This window comes from Coturnix japonica, chromosome 3 (genome assembly GCF_001577835.2).
Source record: "Coturnix japonica isolate 7356 chromosome 3, Coturnix japonica 2.1, whole genome shotgun sequence".
In the NCBI taxonomy this organism is placed as follows: Eukaryota; Metazoa; Chordata; class Aves; order Galliformes; family Phasianidae; genus Coturnix; species Coturnix japonica.
In genome coordinates this window covers 15456191-15473568 of record NC_029518.1, presented here as the reverse complement: position 1 = coordinate 15473568, position 17378 = coordinate 15456191, and the positions used below count along the sequence as shown (strand labels likewise).

The 17378-nt window shown below is 43.9% G+C and overlaps 1 protein-coding gene across 1 annotated transcript in view; it reads right to left on the bottom strand.

The window, feature by feature from the left end:
- The window catches only part of SUSD4 (sushi domain containing 4), a 59854-nt gene extending 46311 nt beyond the window's left edge, over positions 1-13543 (bottom strand). Inside the window, exon 1 of the mRNA XM_015857237.2 lies at positions 13317-13543. Within this exon, the coding sequence (XP_015712723.1) occupies positions 13317-13437 (121 nt within the window). The 5' untranslated portion in view covers positions 13438-13543. The remainder of the gene's footprint in view (positions 1-13316) is intronic.
- Positions 13544-17378: the final 3835 nt, after the last annotated feature.

The window sequence follows — 17378 nt, the reverse complement described above, 5'->3', positions numbered from 1 at the left end:
GACAATTGGCTGTCAATGTAAAACTGTCAGGGACAGGAGAGCAATGCTGTCTCTCGGCACATTCAGTCCTGGTTTCCCCTTCAAAAATGACAATAATTATTGGTAATTGTTGTCAGTGTCTTGGGACTATGAGGTAGATAGGTATCCCAGTAAAAGAAAACATTCAGAGGAAAGCAGCTGTAAATCTGGAGCTAACAAGTGGTGACCTGCTGAAGGGATCAATGAACATATACAAATCCCAGCAGCACTCAGCCTGCTTTTTAACACACACCAATTTGATATTCATTTCTGATTTTATTACAAGTGAACCTTTCAAAATCCTGCTCCTATTTCTGACAGCATAACTTTGCATTCTGCATTATATATGTATAAAAAGCAAGATAATCATGTATATTTTCTGCTCAGGCAATTGAGTAAGCAGTGGGTGTTCACATATGTGTAAACGCATATGCTCAAGTGTTCATCCATACTAACATTTTGGTTTGACAGTGGCTAGTTCTATGGGCAAGCCATCAGAAGGCAGGTTGAGGCATAGTAAGGAAACCTGTCCCATCTGCAAAATGGAAGCAATCACGAGCTATCAGCAGAAACTGAGCTCACAAAGAACTTGAATCTCACAATGCAATAGTGCCTAAAAGGCCATGCCGTTAAAGAAAATCCTAAAAATAAAGCCATTTCTCATCACAGTATTGCATCCTTTATTCAAATGTCTAACATAGAAACAAGCAAGCAAAAAAATGCAGCTGTCCAAAATCTTTACCATCTGATCTGTAACTCAATGACCACTATTAAAACCCAGGAATCCTTTTGCAACCAGCCTTATGCACCAGTAATGCTATTTGCTTTTTCCTGCCAGCTCAGGTTTTTGTGTCCGAGTGGAGTATTGCAGCTGACACCATTTCTTTTCTCTGAAGAACAGGGAAAGCAGAAATCCTCTGAGTTTCGCTTCTCTGACTGTGCAGAGGATCTGAGAAAGCTGGGAGTGCAGGTGGGCAGTGCAGTGTGCACAAACATGCCTCTGAACCCATCAAGTCACCCAATAAAAGATGTAGAAGGGATACTTGAGCTGTTAGATTCCCTAAGGTATCAGATAACAGATACATTTTTCTACCTCAGAAATTTTTATTTTCATGTATTTAGCCTAAAATGAGAATATCTGTGAGGCTTTTGGCACTGACAGCAGGCCCCGTCCACTGGATCACAGTTGATGACCCTCCAGACAAGGGTTTGGATTACGGTGTGACTCTAGAGCTGTACTATTCAGCAACTAGAAAATGCTGCAGTTTGCATGGAGAGGGTACAAATGAGCTCTATTCCATCGTGGCACTTTATTTCCTGAGCCTGGATAGCTCCTGACAAGAAAAAGGATTTGCATCCCAGCAGCATTCAACACCCACAGACCCTGACATATTTAGCAAGAGGTACAGTGATTCAGCACACAGAAGAAGGATTAAAAATAGTGTCGTTGTGGCTAAATTGCCTCCACTGTGTCTCTAAACACTGACAACTTCAAAGCAGCCCCTTACCATACCTGAAAACTATCTGCAATTGCATGTCCACAAGCAAAGGTCATGAGACATCCTCCAGACATGAATGCAACAAGCAAAAAGCCAACAATAATCAGACAAAAGAGCCTGATGGTAGTTACTGACAGAAATCATGCTTCCAATTCTATGCACTGCAGCTTTAAAGAGGAATCGGTTAAAAAAAAAAGCAAGAAGATTGAAGCGCAGCGTAAGCTTAGTGGCATCACTGTGCCCCAGGATACCACAGAATGGATACAGAAGAGCTCAGATATACAGAGACTGATTCTGATTCCACTATCTGCAATCAATGTGTTTGCTTCGGGATAAAACATCCATAATCAATACTGAAGGAATGCCAGACAGTGCCACTCATACTTGAATGACTGATCAAGAAATAAGTCATCCCCATGCAAAGCTTACCCTTGTGCATCTGCCAAGGTCAGTGCCACTCTGGGTTATCAGCTGCTCTAAGTGCTGGCTGACTTAAAACTGCCTAGAGCAAGCTTTAAACTTACATACGCTGTTTCTTTGACAAAATGTCTGTGTCTTGCTTTATCTAAGTTTGCAGTCCCCTGATAATGCAAGGCACATTCTTCCCCTGTATTCCATATTCTCCACCCTTTATCTGAGCCCTCTTTGGCTCAGATACATCTCCCATATGTAGCACAATGAGGCTTGATTATGGAGAACATATGAGTATCACTGAACTGACATTCATCATCATACATCTTTCTTAAGAAATAATTCAAATTAGGTCTAAAAACTGTTCTTATTATTTATTATTTTTATTCTTTTTCCCAAGAAGAGGTTTCTGTAAGTGCCATTTCCCACTGTGATTTAAATGGAAAGTAAATCTTTTCTTCACGTTCACGTACGTGCATGCAGTAATCTCCTTATCAAATACGCTGCATAGCCACTATGAGCTACTATCTAAGACCTAAAACCCATGTAATCTGAATGAAGCCTTTTGCTTTGGTCATCCTGTTAGCAAGTATCCAAAAGGCGCAGCACCTCACCAGTCAGCCCTGTCCCTCAGAGCAGCTCAGGATTTGAGTTCTCCTCCACATGCAATAAAATCAGTCACCTTTTCTGCTTTGACTATTCCCAGCAACAGTTCAAGTCCCAAAGTGTCTAAGCAAGGACCCCTGCCACACAAAAACTCAAGTAACGAGGCTGCTATGAAAGGAAACCAAAGAGATGTGTAGCATCTTGCACAAGTCCAACTGAAAACAGATACACAAAAGTTAAACCTCTCACTAAGACCAGTTCGTTCAACAAAAGACACAACTTTTCCTGGTAAGGAAAGATGAACCTTTGATCTGCTACCTCCCCTTCAGAGCTAAAAATAATAGTGAGTCATGCCAGCAGCAGTGTGGCTGTTTAGCTTTACAAATTCAGGTCATTAGGCTTATACGTACAGAAATATTCTAATCCTGACACATATTAAATGATAGTAAGAACATCACCACCAGAAATGTTTCAAAACTCAACACATAGTTCAAAATTAAACAAAAGTGACACAGTCAAATTCAATATGGGTGTCAAGACTGAAATTACTACTGCCACTGTGAAGTGTCTTGTAACTTCCCAGAGAATCTCCAAAAAAAAGGCACCCATCCAACCATTCATTTTATTTTGAAAATGGGTCAGGGGAGGAAATAACTGGACTGACAAGGCTCCATGGGAAAAGGACAAGAATGAGTGGTCTTCAAATGCTGAAAGGAGAGGCTGTATAGCCTACAAAAATAGTAGAGAAGGTACTACGGAAATGCTGAAACCTGCTTCTTCAACTGAGTATACTGAAGAAGCCAAGGGCAGGAATGCCTAAAGGAAGAATTCTTGGCCCCAGAGCTGGGAAACAGCTGGACAAATGGGAAGTGCTGGACTTTAAGGCATCCCTTCTACCAGTGTATACAAAGAGCTGGTTGAAGTAGGAGCCAGCATCCTCCACACAGCTTAAGGCAATTTCACAGTTAGGTCTCCTCACAGAGTATGGATTGGGCAAGACAGAGAACAGATGGGCAGATTTCACCCACCTGCCCAGCAACAGAAAATTTTACCAGATAGTAGCATGGACACAGACTCAATGTGGTACCAAGACAGACAGCATCCCAAGGAGCACATCAGAGAGCAAAGCACTGGAACCTTCCAGCTGGGCTGGTAGAACTGCCCATCTACATCAGACAGATGCCTCTGAGCCACATCTGGACAATTTGTTTTAGAACAATGTCATAAGGCCAAATCTCATCTCATACAACCTCCGATCATCCCTACCTCTTCAACTGCCACGGTCAAGTGAAAGAGACAAAGTGAAAGAGCCAAAGATCCCTTGTAGGTACTGGCAGTGATGCTGGCTGATCAGAGCCCAATGGACTGCTTCTGAGGGAAAAAGGAAATTCACAGAAGAAATGGAAACTTGATAAAAAGGAAAACTCCCATAGCATTATCCTATTTCCACAGAAGTTCAGATCAGGTGAAAAACAGCAAATGATATTTCCAAGGTAGCGAATAGCAGCATTGTGTTAATATCCTCAGTAAGCTGCCATTCATGTTGACTCCTTAAACTCTGCTGCAGCTGCTTGCGCTGCTTCAGTTCCGTACATTTTATGATAACAGAATCACCTGACTGCAGAGACAGAAAAAAAAAAATCAGCATACAGAGAATATTTTCTTCTAACTATGTTTGTGTATACAGCATTGAAGGACTTTTTTCTCTATTAAAACTACCAAAGAATTAAACAGATTCCACTACATCAAAAATTGACCTTAAGCATCAAGTGTCAAGGTGAATATACAGCTGAAACATTGTTTCCTAGACCTACTTGCTCTAAGGACAAGGTTTTGAAGAGGCTGGAGGTTGAAGAGATCTTCTTGGTTGGGAAAAACAAGGAAACCTTCACATAAGCAGAACCAGAGTTGAAAAATTTGACTTTGATTGGCATCCTGGAAAGAAACCCCCAGCAGGTCAAGGCATTGCAAAAATACATTGTTCAGCCTGGTTTTGACAAAATCCTTCTCCCCACAATGAATGAAGTTTATCTGATGGATTTATTTTTAAAATGGAATATACTTAAGGAATGAAGTCATCCCCTTTACTTACTATATAGATACTAAATAAAAAATGAAATAGAATCTAAATACACTCAACAATATTCTGCTTTCCATCCCTCACATGAATCCAATATTCTCCTAAAGGGAAGCATTAAAGGCAACAGTCATCCATTTTACAGTGTGAAAAGAAACCTTGCTGTAAGAAGCAACATAAGAATCTCAAAATAACTGTCCGTGACAGTAGTATACATTTTTACAATTTCTTTGCTGGTTTGGGTCTTTTGTTTGTTTGTTTGTTGAGATTCTGATTCATCTCCTACATATATGCAGACATCAAGCTAGCTATCTACACATAAGATTAATGTGGGCACACTCTAATGCACTGATGCATGGTTGTATGTGAAGACAGCTACATGCCCCTCCTTACTAACAAGGTTGTCCCATGAGTCTGCATGCTCTTTCTTGTGTTTGTTTCTACTACACTTTTTACAGCCATTGTGCAGAGTGGAATGTCCCATGATGACCCCGTTTCAAGAAGTTCATTGGTATAACAGAGCTGGGCTTTACCTACTCACATATGCTTATCCTGGTTGGTGAGCCCTTGCACTGTGATTTTCACTTTGGACTAAGGTATCCAAGCGTTTGCAAATCACTTTGGTCTTGACAAATTAAGTACTAGAGGACATCTCTCTTCTGTTGGTCTCTAAGACAAACAAGCTGGATGAGGGCATCTGCAGCAGATAAACAACAGGCTACAAGCAGGGAATGTCTCTGCTGTACCCAAAAGATGGACTCTGCCATTTGAGCAACAATTCCTCAAAAAAAAAAGGCAAAGGGAAAGGGAAGGGGCTCAAAGGGAAGAGGCTGAGGCCTGAAAAGACCCCTCTCTTCGGAATGTGAACCATACAGGGTGAGGAAGAGTTTTAAAGTGTGGGTATTACACTGGGACAGGTATCTGAATACTGCCAGAAGGCCACACTACAGTGGAATACTCTCATTTTTACCCCTACTCATAACAACACCATTTCATCTTAATTCTTTCAAGATCGCTTCTAAGCCAGTAATTGCAATCAAGCTATTTTACAAGTCCAATTTACAGGAGACCAAATTATTTATTATTTATTTTCAGTTCTAAGTGGATCATTTGTGTTTTCTCTGAGTAAAATGATGCATAGAAAACATCTCTAAAAATATCAACTGTTTGTCTAAGTAGAGCGATACAGAAAAATGACTCTGCCTCACAAGCACCCGTGATTTTCAGAATACAAATCATTACTACACAAACACAGTAATAGCACGTAGGCTTATACATGGTATTAGAAACAGATGAAAGACATACTCCTCGCTGTGAAGTTCTTACAGCTAAAAGATCCAATTTCCTCAAGCAAGAAGTCTTCTCAGTTTCAATCCCCACACCATCACAGTCCTTTCTTATTAATTCAGCTCTGCACGTTGTTTTAAATGGCTCAGATTTATCTTTTAGCCTAAGAAAGACATGATTTCCCACACATCATCTAATATTCTCAATCCACCGCTGCCTGTGCCTCTCAGAGTGCTGAAGGACACAGTCTTCCTGGATAGCCACCACCAGTGCTCCTTTTACTGAGTGCAGGAACTCAGGCATAGAAGCAGGTCAGCTCTAAGTAGCTGATCCTTAAACCTCTCATTAAAACTGTTTATTTGCAAATGCAGATGGAAGTCTTAAACAACTGACTTGCTTTTGTGTGGATCTCAAGTACCATGGGCCATTCAGTACATACAAATTCACTCAAGTCTACAGAAATAAAATACAAATTCACTCTGGTGCAATTTAGTGTGGGATTAACCAGGCTGTTTGCACTGTGATCAAGTACAAATGATTGGTCTAATGTCCCCAAAGATAACAGACTACGTAAACAGGCTTTTTTTATTAGGAGGTCCCCAGATTCATTCCTCATTCTTTCCAATCATAGCTTTGGAAAATCCTTGCAACTCCTTCCAAACTAGCAAGGCTGCTGGTTTGATGGCTGCTGATAAGATACCTGACCTAGTGCTGAAGACAAACTTTGCTGTCACCTTAACTAAACCAGAAAAATGTAAGTTAAACCTTGAAGAACCATGCCAACTCCTTCTGCACCAGCAGCAATATATGAACGTAGGGTATGAAGTAAGTCTTAGCTCTCAGACTGTTAACTAATTGCTAGTTTTTCTGAGACATTTTGCTGGGCAGGGGCAGTCAGGTTTCTTCCATTCCTAATCAGGACAGGCAGAGATACAACACTGGCACACCAGCAGAGGATTCAGAAGTAAAGAGGTATCAGAAAAACCCTCTCAGTGGTTGAGAAAGTAAAGCACTCAAAGAGATAACCAGGGAAACTGTAGAGTTTCCAACAAAAAAATCTTGAGTAACTTCACTGACATACATCCAAGAATCCTGGCCATGGGCTGAAGGATGAGCATCAAGTGCTTCTGAGGTCTCTTCCAGTCTCATCTCTATAACTCTGCTCTCAAACTTATTGCCCTACCTACCTCCAGAAACACAGAAATAATGACAGAAGTGAGAGCAGAGCATCTAGATTACAGGCTTCTACTTCTGCGCATCATCTCCTCTCTCCCAGCACGTACAAGGACTTTTCTCTTGAAACTGCGTAGTGCTCTTCAGTCTTCTGACAAATCAACAACTATGCACGCTGGCATTCTGCACTACCAAAAAAGATCTGAAGGCTTTGTGCTTTCAGCCTCTTCTTTTCAGTTTGTTCTGCTGGACTCAGGACTGAGCGTCCAGCAAAACAGCAATTCTCTTGATTCATGGTTGCATTGTGTTCTGCGTTTTCTCTTTGGTGGTGCACAAAGGTGTATTTTTAGGACACTATCTCATGATCCCCTTGATAACCCAACTTTGAAATAATCTAATCCTCAGCAACCTAACCTATTTTTTTCTTCAGTCCATTGTAAGCCTTGTCTCCTCTTTTCAGTTTCCAAGCGAACCCAACCTTTTTAAAGATTTTGTACTTTTTTACTGAGCACAGAATTGAGCTTTACTTAGAAGTTCTGTTGCACCCTTGTCCTGGGCACGCTTCTCATCTCCACGTTTCATACAACTTCACCACCTGCAGTCAGAGATTTCTCGCAGCAATCAGCAAGGAATCAGTCACTGTATCTATTTAATCCTTCTATGTACTCTACATTATAACTTACGTTTCATGAGCAAACAGAGCTCTGTGGTCATGCGGTGCTCTTCTCCTGCCTAACAGCAGAAGTACGGTAGAACAGTTTTAAAGGCACAGGTAATGCTTTTCTAATGTTCTTCCGTGTAAAATATCATTGTGAATCACATGATCCAGAAAGGCAGAAACATTCCCATTAATGTGTGCTTTTCACTATGAGAATCTGCATGATACAGTTTTTCAGTGCTTGACCCTAACTTACAATTTTTCATTATTATTTTTTTATTATTATTCAGGAGGAGATGCCTTCAGGGTCTGGAAAAATGCTATATGCTATATCAGACATAAAGGAATAAGGCAAATAAGCTACACTGGAAAAGCTGCCTCTGTGATTTGCTTAAGTAGCAGTTTACAAGAATAGGAAATCTGCTGCTCATTTCAGTTAGAGGAGAGTCACAATCAAAAATTCCTACTATAAAGGCTGTGCCATATAAATAGGAATTAGGTATTTCCCCAAGTTCTATTTATAAAAGAAAGTGCTAGACTAAGACCCAGAGGATCTCTTCTCAGTCTACAGAAGGATTTGTTTCTTACATGAAACATGTCTTTAAGTCACTGAGTCTTTCCAATGAGCAGAAGATCAACCCAGTATGGGCACCACACAGTTCGGAGCAGCTAAAAGGCCGTGTGAGTCAAGGGTGACCTATCAGGAGCATGAATGCATGTGTTGTGCCAGCAGGTGCTCAATACATGCAGATGGCATCAAACTCTTCCGCTGGCCTCAATATGCAGGGAAAAAAACACCACAGTTTGGGCAAATTCCACATGCAACCCAGATGCTGGGAGTGTAAGACAGTCAGAAGTTGCAAATGTGCATGTTGACAATTGCTATGATGCACAGCTCCGCTACAAAAACTACTAGATGTACTGCTTGAAATTTGCTTCATTATGCTCTGCTTGTGCCAAGTCAAAGAAAGCGGCTGAGAAGATGTAAAGCCATGCAAAGAGATGCCTGTTTTACAGTTAAATTGCTGAATTTGGTATGATGCATATACCTTCAGCCCCCTTAATATACAAGCAAAGCTAATTTTTACACTTGCTGAATCCAATTGTACACACTACACCACTTAATCCCACAAGCTCATTTTCTGACCAATTTAAGTTCAACACTCGATGCAGCTCAGTTTTTCTTTCATATTAGCACTCACATATAGCAAATATGAACTTGGGCGATGATTGATTGTCCTTTTCATGCCTAAAACCTCATCGAAAAGCACAGCACAAGTGTAATGCTTTCTTCTTTTTAAATAACATGTGTTTCCTTGATAAAGAATTAATTTGAACCAGAAGTAGGTGCTTGGAAAAAAAACCTGGAGCATATGACCCATGCTATAAAAAAAAAATAAATCCAAATAACAACAACAAAGAAAGATAACTTCTTCCTAATCTTCATATATTTACAAGACTGTTCAATTAATAACCAATACTAAAAAAAAGTAAATAATAATAATAAAGTAAAAGGAGTTAAAGAACCATTCACTGCAGTAAACTTCAGCTTATAGTTTGTCAAAATTCGTATTTCTCACTCCTGTCACATTTTCTTTGTGAGGTTCTTCAACCACCTCATAAGAAGTCTATGAAATAAATCGCTTATCTACTTTATAGTTCAGGAAAATCAAACAAAGAATAAATAAGTCCTTTTTCTAAAGCTATAATCATCCATAACACAGAGATCATAATACAGACTATTGTGATTTTGGAAGCAAGAAAGCCAATGGGGAAGCTAACCTCTGACTCCATATCCCATGGTAAATCAGGGCCATACCTCCACACTGCAGGGTGCTAACACCCACATCTTGCAAAGCTGCAGGTGGGAGGATGTGCCACTACGACAGATGATGAGCTCTCATCCTTGGATGTTGCTGGCCTTGCCATCTGAATATAAAATGGAACCGAAACGTCAACTTCAGTCTCAGAGAAGGGAAGGGGAGCTGCATGGGGCAGATATAGGATCAGAACTGATATACGTCCAGGACGTGTGAAATCTGTTCCTTGCAGAATGTCCAGATCCTCCAGTGAGCTGGAGGTTAAGAACAACACTGCAACCTACCTGATGATTTTGCAAAACATGTGGACAATTCTAGGCTAAAATGACTGTTTTGCTTGACAAGTGATGCAGACACTGAAAGGGAGTGAGTAAAATACACTCACTACAGACTTAGAGAGAGTTGATCAGGAAGCATTCTGGCATTTCATAGAACAGTTTTTATAAACAATGCCAAAAGTTTATGTAAGGCAGTTACGGGGAAACTTTGGTAGCTTTCTTTTGCTGAAAGCAAGGTAGACAGGTAGACAAAAGGTAAGCTCCAGTGCAGGTCTTCATCACTACCACACAGAAAATTCATCTTATTCCAAGTATATCACTTTTAGAAAACGAACTGATCCGGTTTTGGTAGCCAGTGCTTCCAAAGGCAACCATAACCAAGACTCCAACGCAACGCATGAAAACCACAAAGCTACAGAAATGCAGCTTTAGATTGGGAAAAAAACACTACTGTGCATTGTATCACTGGTATTCAATGTAATGCTTAAAGACTACACAACACATTGACTTTGTTTGCCACCCTGCACAGTGTTGTGTGCTTCCCATCTTAAAAGCACCCAGTGATGTGAAGGGATGCTGCCTGCAGAGCACATGCCAGGGGAACTCAACAACTGGATTACAACACCCAAAAAGCAGCGGATCACCCATCCCCAACCCAAAACTGTGGGCAGAGCTGCCCCTGCCCAGAAGGGCACTATCATGCCTTGAGACGAGGCCTGGTGACAGCCCAAGGCCTGCTCCATGCCTACAGAGATGCAGGCCCTTGGGTGATGCAGCCCCGATCCTCCCCATGGGCCCTGCAGGGGATCAGTGCTGCAGGACAACACCAACCCAGGAAAATAAAGCCTACCATTACTAGCCCTCCCAACCTGCTCCTACTTTCTTCTTTTCTTTCTTTTTTACTTCACTACAGAATTATGGCAAAAAGTAGGATAAACAAAGATGATGAGATGAAAGCTGGAGTATGAGAGATTTACTTTATCCTCGGTGTCAGCAAACTTAAATACATCTGGGAGGAATCAGGCATATTGACATCTGAAAGGTTTGTTCATCTAAGTTCACTTCTCTAGCAAATTTTCTGCTAGATCCTCTTGGAGAAAGTCGGAATGTAATAAACAGAGTTATTCTCTGTAGGGTTATTGACAAGGAAAAAAAAAAGAGTCATAAGTAGTATTGATTTGGGGTGAAATGGTACGACGCGACAATCAATAGGGCTTAGTCAGACAGAAAATAGACGGAGTCACGCAAGTCATGACAGGGTTGTTATAGGAGCCAAACTCTCCTATCAGATAAAGAAGGGAGGAAGCTATAACTGGGATCCAAACGTAAGCAGTGGATGGATTTACAGAAAAAAGCTAAACCATTCATTTTCGTTATTAATATGCAAGATGCTTTTTATTTTAACGCATTGTCAATGCTGTTTTTCTAAATCTTTTGAAACAAATTCTTTCCACCTCTATAGTATTTTTATTAAATGTCATTGGAGCTCTTTTCAAATTCCCTGCAAGTATGATTATCCTTATTTAACAGATAATGAGAAGATATAAAGAGAGCGGGGCCACGTTTTCCAAAGCAGTTGGTAGTGCCGTGTGCCTTCTATCTACATAGAAACAACAGATGCAAAGGTCCAAGGAAGCCACAGCTTTGGTTGGTGACAGAGAGTGCTTGGAAGTTGTCAAACTCTGGGTCGCAGACTGAGGAACATGAGCTGAGCCTTCAAAGGGAGCCATGCAAGCAAAGCGAGCTCACTCACAGGTACAATAGGCCATAAAATAGGAGGAATCCTAAAGTGCAGTTCTCTGATCTAATTACAAAAGTCATTATTTTACCCCTCGGATGATTCAGGGTAGAAAAAAAAACATCAACAATCATATATTCTATCACATGAAAGATCTGTGCGCTTACAGGTATTTCTATAGCGTGTAACTTCCCAGTACAACCCCACAGAAAATAACAGCAGCAATAACTTAGAAAGAGCAACGAATCTTTCCGACTGGTTATTTTAGCCATGCACAAGCGGTCAGTGTGTAACCTTTCCCTTGACTCCAGGCAAGATTTTAGTCTTGAAAGATCCTAAAATGCCTGACAAACATAATTTGATACAGAATCAGCCACATTGCCGAGGTGAACAGCAGCAGTGTTAATAACAACCAGCATCACGGAAGAATTTATAGCAGGCTGCGATGAAAACTACTACATCCAAGGGAGACATAAACTGCATCTTGAGGAACCTCTTGCACTGCTCAGCCAACTAAATGCTGACAAGCAAACTGCAGTATGCACACGGCTCTGGGGAGAAAGGGGTCCTTGGGCCACACTCTGTTTTATGAATGGAGCCATAAAAAGGAAGTAGGGAACGACAGGAGCTCACCCGACTGCAATTGCGTGGAACGCACAAGTATGGCAATCCCCACACTGGAATGAAAGCTGGCCAGGAAACCACGGGAAACACAGGAGCACAAAATGCCACTGATTTCTAAAGAGGGGTTCTCAGAGACCGCAACAGTTTAAAAGCTTGTTTAGCTGGAATCACATTCACAGTCATGGGATTTCTATTGGAAAATAGCATTACAGTCCTGAGAGAAAATTACGACCGAATAGAATCAGAAGGAAGATGGACAGGGCGACCTCCCCAGGTCCTCATCGGCCGAATTTCAGCAGTTCTACGGTCAGTGGCAGAAAATGCTTCAGGATCGGAGCTGCCGGCTCTCAGGCATCCCAAATATTTTGGCACAACCCTCTGGCATAAGAAGCCCGTGCAGTTATTGTATCAAACTCTGCCTGCCATTAGCGATGTGATTCAATCACGAGCCGCCTTATTCCCCCTGTACAAAAATATATCACCATGCCGGAGTGAAAATGGGAAGCTGCTCTCGTTATCACAGCTAAGTTCGTTCTGCAGCAAAGCAGTTTACTTTAAGACTTTTCCCGCAATCCACGTCTAATTACGGAATCAGTTTCAAGCAATTCTGTAATTAAATGTACCTGCTCGAAATATCTCAGAGGCTCAATAGTTTATAAAGATAGCGTACAAACGTAATTAAAACGAAAAAGGCCAACCGCGACTCGGTCCTTCCTCCAGGAGGAGAGCGCTGAAGGACGTTCCAAGCGTTCCTTTTTGGACCCAAACCACCTTCTCCCACCCTGCGTTTCTGCTCGGGGACTGGCACCGAGAGTGATCAGAGGGGACGACCGAGGGGCACCGGGCTGGGGGAAAGCTATTTAAAATAATGGTGCGAAATAATAACAGGATCGCGCCGTACTCACGCGGCGCTCCGCTCCCCAGCAGGGACCCGGCTGAGGCTGCGTCCTCCCGGGGGGCGCACGCGGGGTGACCCGGAGGGGGGGATTCCCCGCTCCGCTCCCCTCGGGGCCGCACGGGGAGGAAGTTTCCCCGCTTCTCGCTCCCCTCCCCAACCCCTCCACCCCGGGGCCGGGGCGGTACAGCCCGGTCTCCGGACAGAGCGGTGGCCGCCGCCGCTCACTCACCGCCCGCCGCCGGCCCCGGGCCGAGACTCAGCGCCAGCCGCAGCCAGAGCGCGGCGGCCAGCGCCCGCCGCCTCGCCGCCGGGAGGGCACCGCCGCCGCTCGCCTGCTTGCCATGACACATCTTCTGCCCGCCGCGGGCATCCGGGGCGCCGCCGCCTCCTGCAACGAGAGATCCGCTCCGCTCCGCCGCCTCGCCGCTGCCCGGGGCTGCGCGCCGGCTCCGCGGGGCGCCCCCGCCGCCGCCTCCGCTCCCCGCGGCGCCGTCAGCGGCCCCGCGCCGCCCCCCGGGGCCCCTCCGCCGTTGCGGCTGGGCGGCACGCAGCCGGGCGGCCCCGCGGACGCGCGCAGGCACACGAGCGCGCGGCTCTGCCCTACCTGCGCGGGGGGCGGCGGGCAGCCGCAGCGAGCACCTGCCCGGCCCCGGGGAGCACGGCCATGCGGGACCGGGAGGCGCCGCCGCTCGCACGCATGGCTGCAGCGGGGATACGACCCCGAGCGGGTCGCGGAGCGGGCGGCCGGGAGGAAGCGGCGGCCGGGAGGATCGAGTCGGTCTGAAATTCACCGCCGAGCAGCAGTGAGTCAAACGCTGTCTCATGTCTACGGCGGCGGTGGATGTTTCCTGCTGCCACCTACAGCGTGCGGAGCTCGGGGCATTTCCCCGCTTTGGTGTCGTCTGGGCAGGGAAGGACCGACGGACCCGTGCGGGATCCCAATGGAATTCCACCCCGATGGGATGGAAATCAGCTTAAAGGTCGTAACGGGAACGAGAGGAAACACGCTAGTGACAAAACGTGCCGAAGCAAGGCCGTAGCCAAAGACCTGCGGGCTCCTACCAACAGCCCTATTGTGGAAACAGCATACCTTGGTGCTTTAGGGTGAATATTCTGTGCTGTTAGAAGTACGCATAGGGCTGGAGTCCCATTCGAGTTTCAGCTACCTGATGCTGGCTCCTCCAAGCTCAAACTTAAAGCAATTCAAGGGGGATTTGAGCTCAAGTCAGTGCATCATGCATTGGCTAAAGAGCAGTGTAAGAAGAGTAGTTCTTTATACTCTCCCCTGGAGAGAATGGGCATCTCGTAGGGAATTACAGGTCTTCCATTAAGGAAGGGAAAGTATGTTGCTGATTTTGAGCCTAGTGACTCTTTTATCACTTTACTGCTCCTTTTCAATAAGAAAATGTGGAAGCTGTAGAGCCTTTTCACCTGGGCTTGACCAGATGACATTCACCTCCTCAGCCAGCCCAGCAAGGTTACTGACAGGTCACCTAAGCTGAGTAAATAGGACACAGGTGCAATAATTTGATGGAGATGCTTCTGAGGCGATAAGCTGTTGGTTACTACAGGTGGCAGGACTGAGTAATGAAACCATGATTTCTGTTTTCTGTAATAGGAGACCCTTCTCTTTGTGTCACTGGTTTGATAGCTCTGATTTTTGAAGTCCAAATAGCAAAAGGTAACATCCCAAGCGAGGTAGCACCACTCCTGTTTCATGCAGATTAAAATGCAAAGATTTCAGTGCGGATGGGGGCACTACAACCCTGGTACAGACTGCATGAGGAAGAAGAAATGGGTATAATGTCTGTACTGATAGCTCCCACTTAACCCCTGATCCTGCAGTTGGCTCCCTCACCTGGGTGTGTGGTTCTGCTTGATCAAAACATGCAGCCAAACAGATCCGACCCCAAAAGTGATCTTTCTCTCCAGGCCTGGTAACAGTAGCCCTGCACAGAACTAAACACTGGGCCCACTCTTACAGCATTTCACCTAGAGTTTGCTCGCAGGCCATTATATTGTGACAGGTGATTTGTACTTATAGTATAATATAAGATAATATTTGGCAGGCCTGAGCCTGCCCAGGAGCAGGGGACGCACACAGGGCTGTGTGTGACTGGCACCAGCAGAGCACTCTGTGTGCCAGCCAGCTCAGGCTTTCCACAGTGCAAACTGTGTGCAAACTAGGTCAGGCTTTGCTTAGAATAATGTGGTCCTACCCGTGTTTGTTGGATAACTTCACAGAGCTCTCATCCAGAAACAGAGAAATTCTGCACTCTGAGGGATTCCAAACCCCTCTCTCCTAACTTTTGTCAGAGCGTAGATGCTTTAAGCACTGCAGCTGCAACTATGAGTTGTATATGAGAACTTCGGACAGTTCTAGGATACACAGTCTCATTTTTCTTTATTAAATTATTAGCACAGCATTAGCTCCAGCTGCCTAACATTTCCAGGTCTGGTATGGGAGATACCATAGGCCAGAGACCATTTCCTGGAAGTAGCTTGCATATGGTTTATCAGTTTTAGAAAGTAAATGAACATTAATGATATGGACATTGACCCTCCTGTGCCAGCTGGACCCACTGCCTAGGAGCATTGTGAACACTTCTGATTTCCTAGCGGAGACATAGCCCAGAAAGTTGTGTATTAGTGGATGAAGATGGGTTTTACCTGCTCATAAACAAAGTCAGAAGGACCTGTCCCAGTGATGTGGCTGTTGGGTGGGTTCTTTGGCTAGATTCTGGTAAGGATGAAGGGATACAGTGATGACTGGAGCTAAGGAGACTGGAACAAGCTATTTGTGGTAGTGTGAGATAGTAAATAAGACAGCAAGGCAGGTTACTTGCAGTTGAGTATAGGAGTGCTCAGTCCATGAGGAAGAGTGCAATTTACTCCAGAAGCCTGCAGTGAATTATTCTAAAATCTAACATGGCAGTAACTGACGCTGAGGTTTGGCTGGCAGGACATCACCCCAGGCTGTGAGTCCATATTGTTGCCATACGTCCTCCAGGCCTCCTGGCCACAACCTAGCTTCCTTTTTCGTGGGCCACAGGAAAGAGCAATTGCTTCCCAGCCCCCTTACATCACATTGCTGAACTAAATTCTGGTGAAAACAAGGAGAAATGTGCAGTGGTGCGCTAAGAAGAATTCTGACTGCCTTACAAGGCACAAAGCTATTAAGAACTAAGATTTAATAACGATCATGTCATGCAGTTACAGCAGGTAATAACCTGGGATACGTGATATTTCTTGTATTCTTATCAGGCTCAAGTTTTCAAACCTTTTCAAACAAATATGTGAATCATTGCTGACTTTACCGGTTCAGTTTAAGCCTCCTCTGTAAATCAGGTAAAAGTTTCATGCAATTTCTTCATACATGGAGTATGCTGTATTGCTGTTTTAACTTAGAAAAACTGATGAGTTTCCATTTCAGTAAAATAAGGTGTGTGGGGGTAAGATACACATCATTAACCTGTGCGAGCGTACCAGATTGTCATCAAGGAAAGTTTTCCTCTTCTTTGGAGCTAATATTGATGTTAACACCTTTACGTTAGTATTTGTGAACAAATGAATCCCTGAGTATTTTCCATTCTATCTCCAAGTGTGTTTTGGTTCCTACCAGAGCCCACTTGAAGAATCTCCTCTTCAGAGTGTCTCTGTGTTTGTTTCAACAAGAGGCTCCCCCACTCCAATCTAGGCAGATTTGCACTGGAGTTCTTGATTTCATCACTTCATTTCACCCCTGTCTAAAAAGGCCATCTTTCTCACCTGTGTCTTCCTGAATAAGATGATTGCCGCCCCTGCAGTAATTGCAGGGATTGCAGGAAAGCAATTATTCTAAACAGAATGCTTTAAGGCGATTGCTTTGAAGAGAAGCTTGCCTCATAAGTGTGCTTTCAAGAGCAGATATGCTATGAGGAGGATAATTATTTTGATAAACTCTGAAGCACTAACAATGACGATGGCTCAAGAAGAGCAGCCCTAAAATAGCTGAGGTCTGATCCTGCCAATGCTCAGGGCTGGCACCGAGGCTTTCCCTTTCTTTAAACACAGTCACTGTTGTTCAGAGGTGATGGCACCTGGATGTAAAAGGCAAGACAATATGAGAAATCTTTCTCCTTCTCTAAGCCATTATCACTTACAACCATAAAACCACATCTGGGACCAATTCACCAGCATTAACAATGATAAAACCAATGTAGTTTTACCAATTAGTACTGATTACACAGGGAAGGTGGAGTTTGCCCTACATGTTTTGTACTGACATTTTTCACATAACTAATGAAAAACC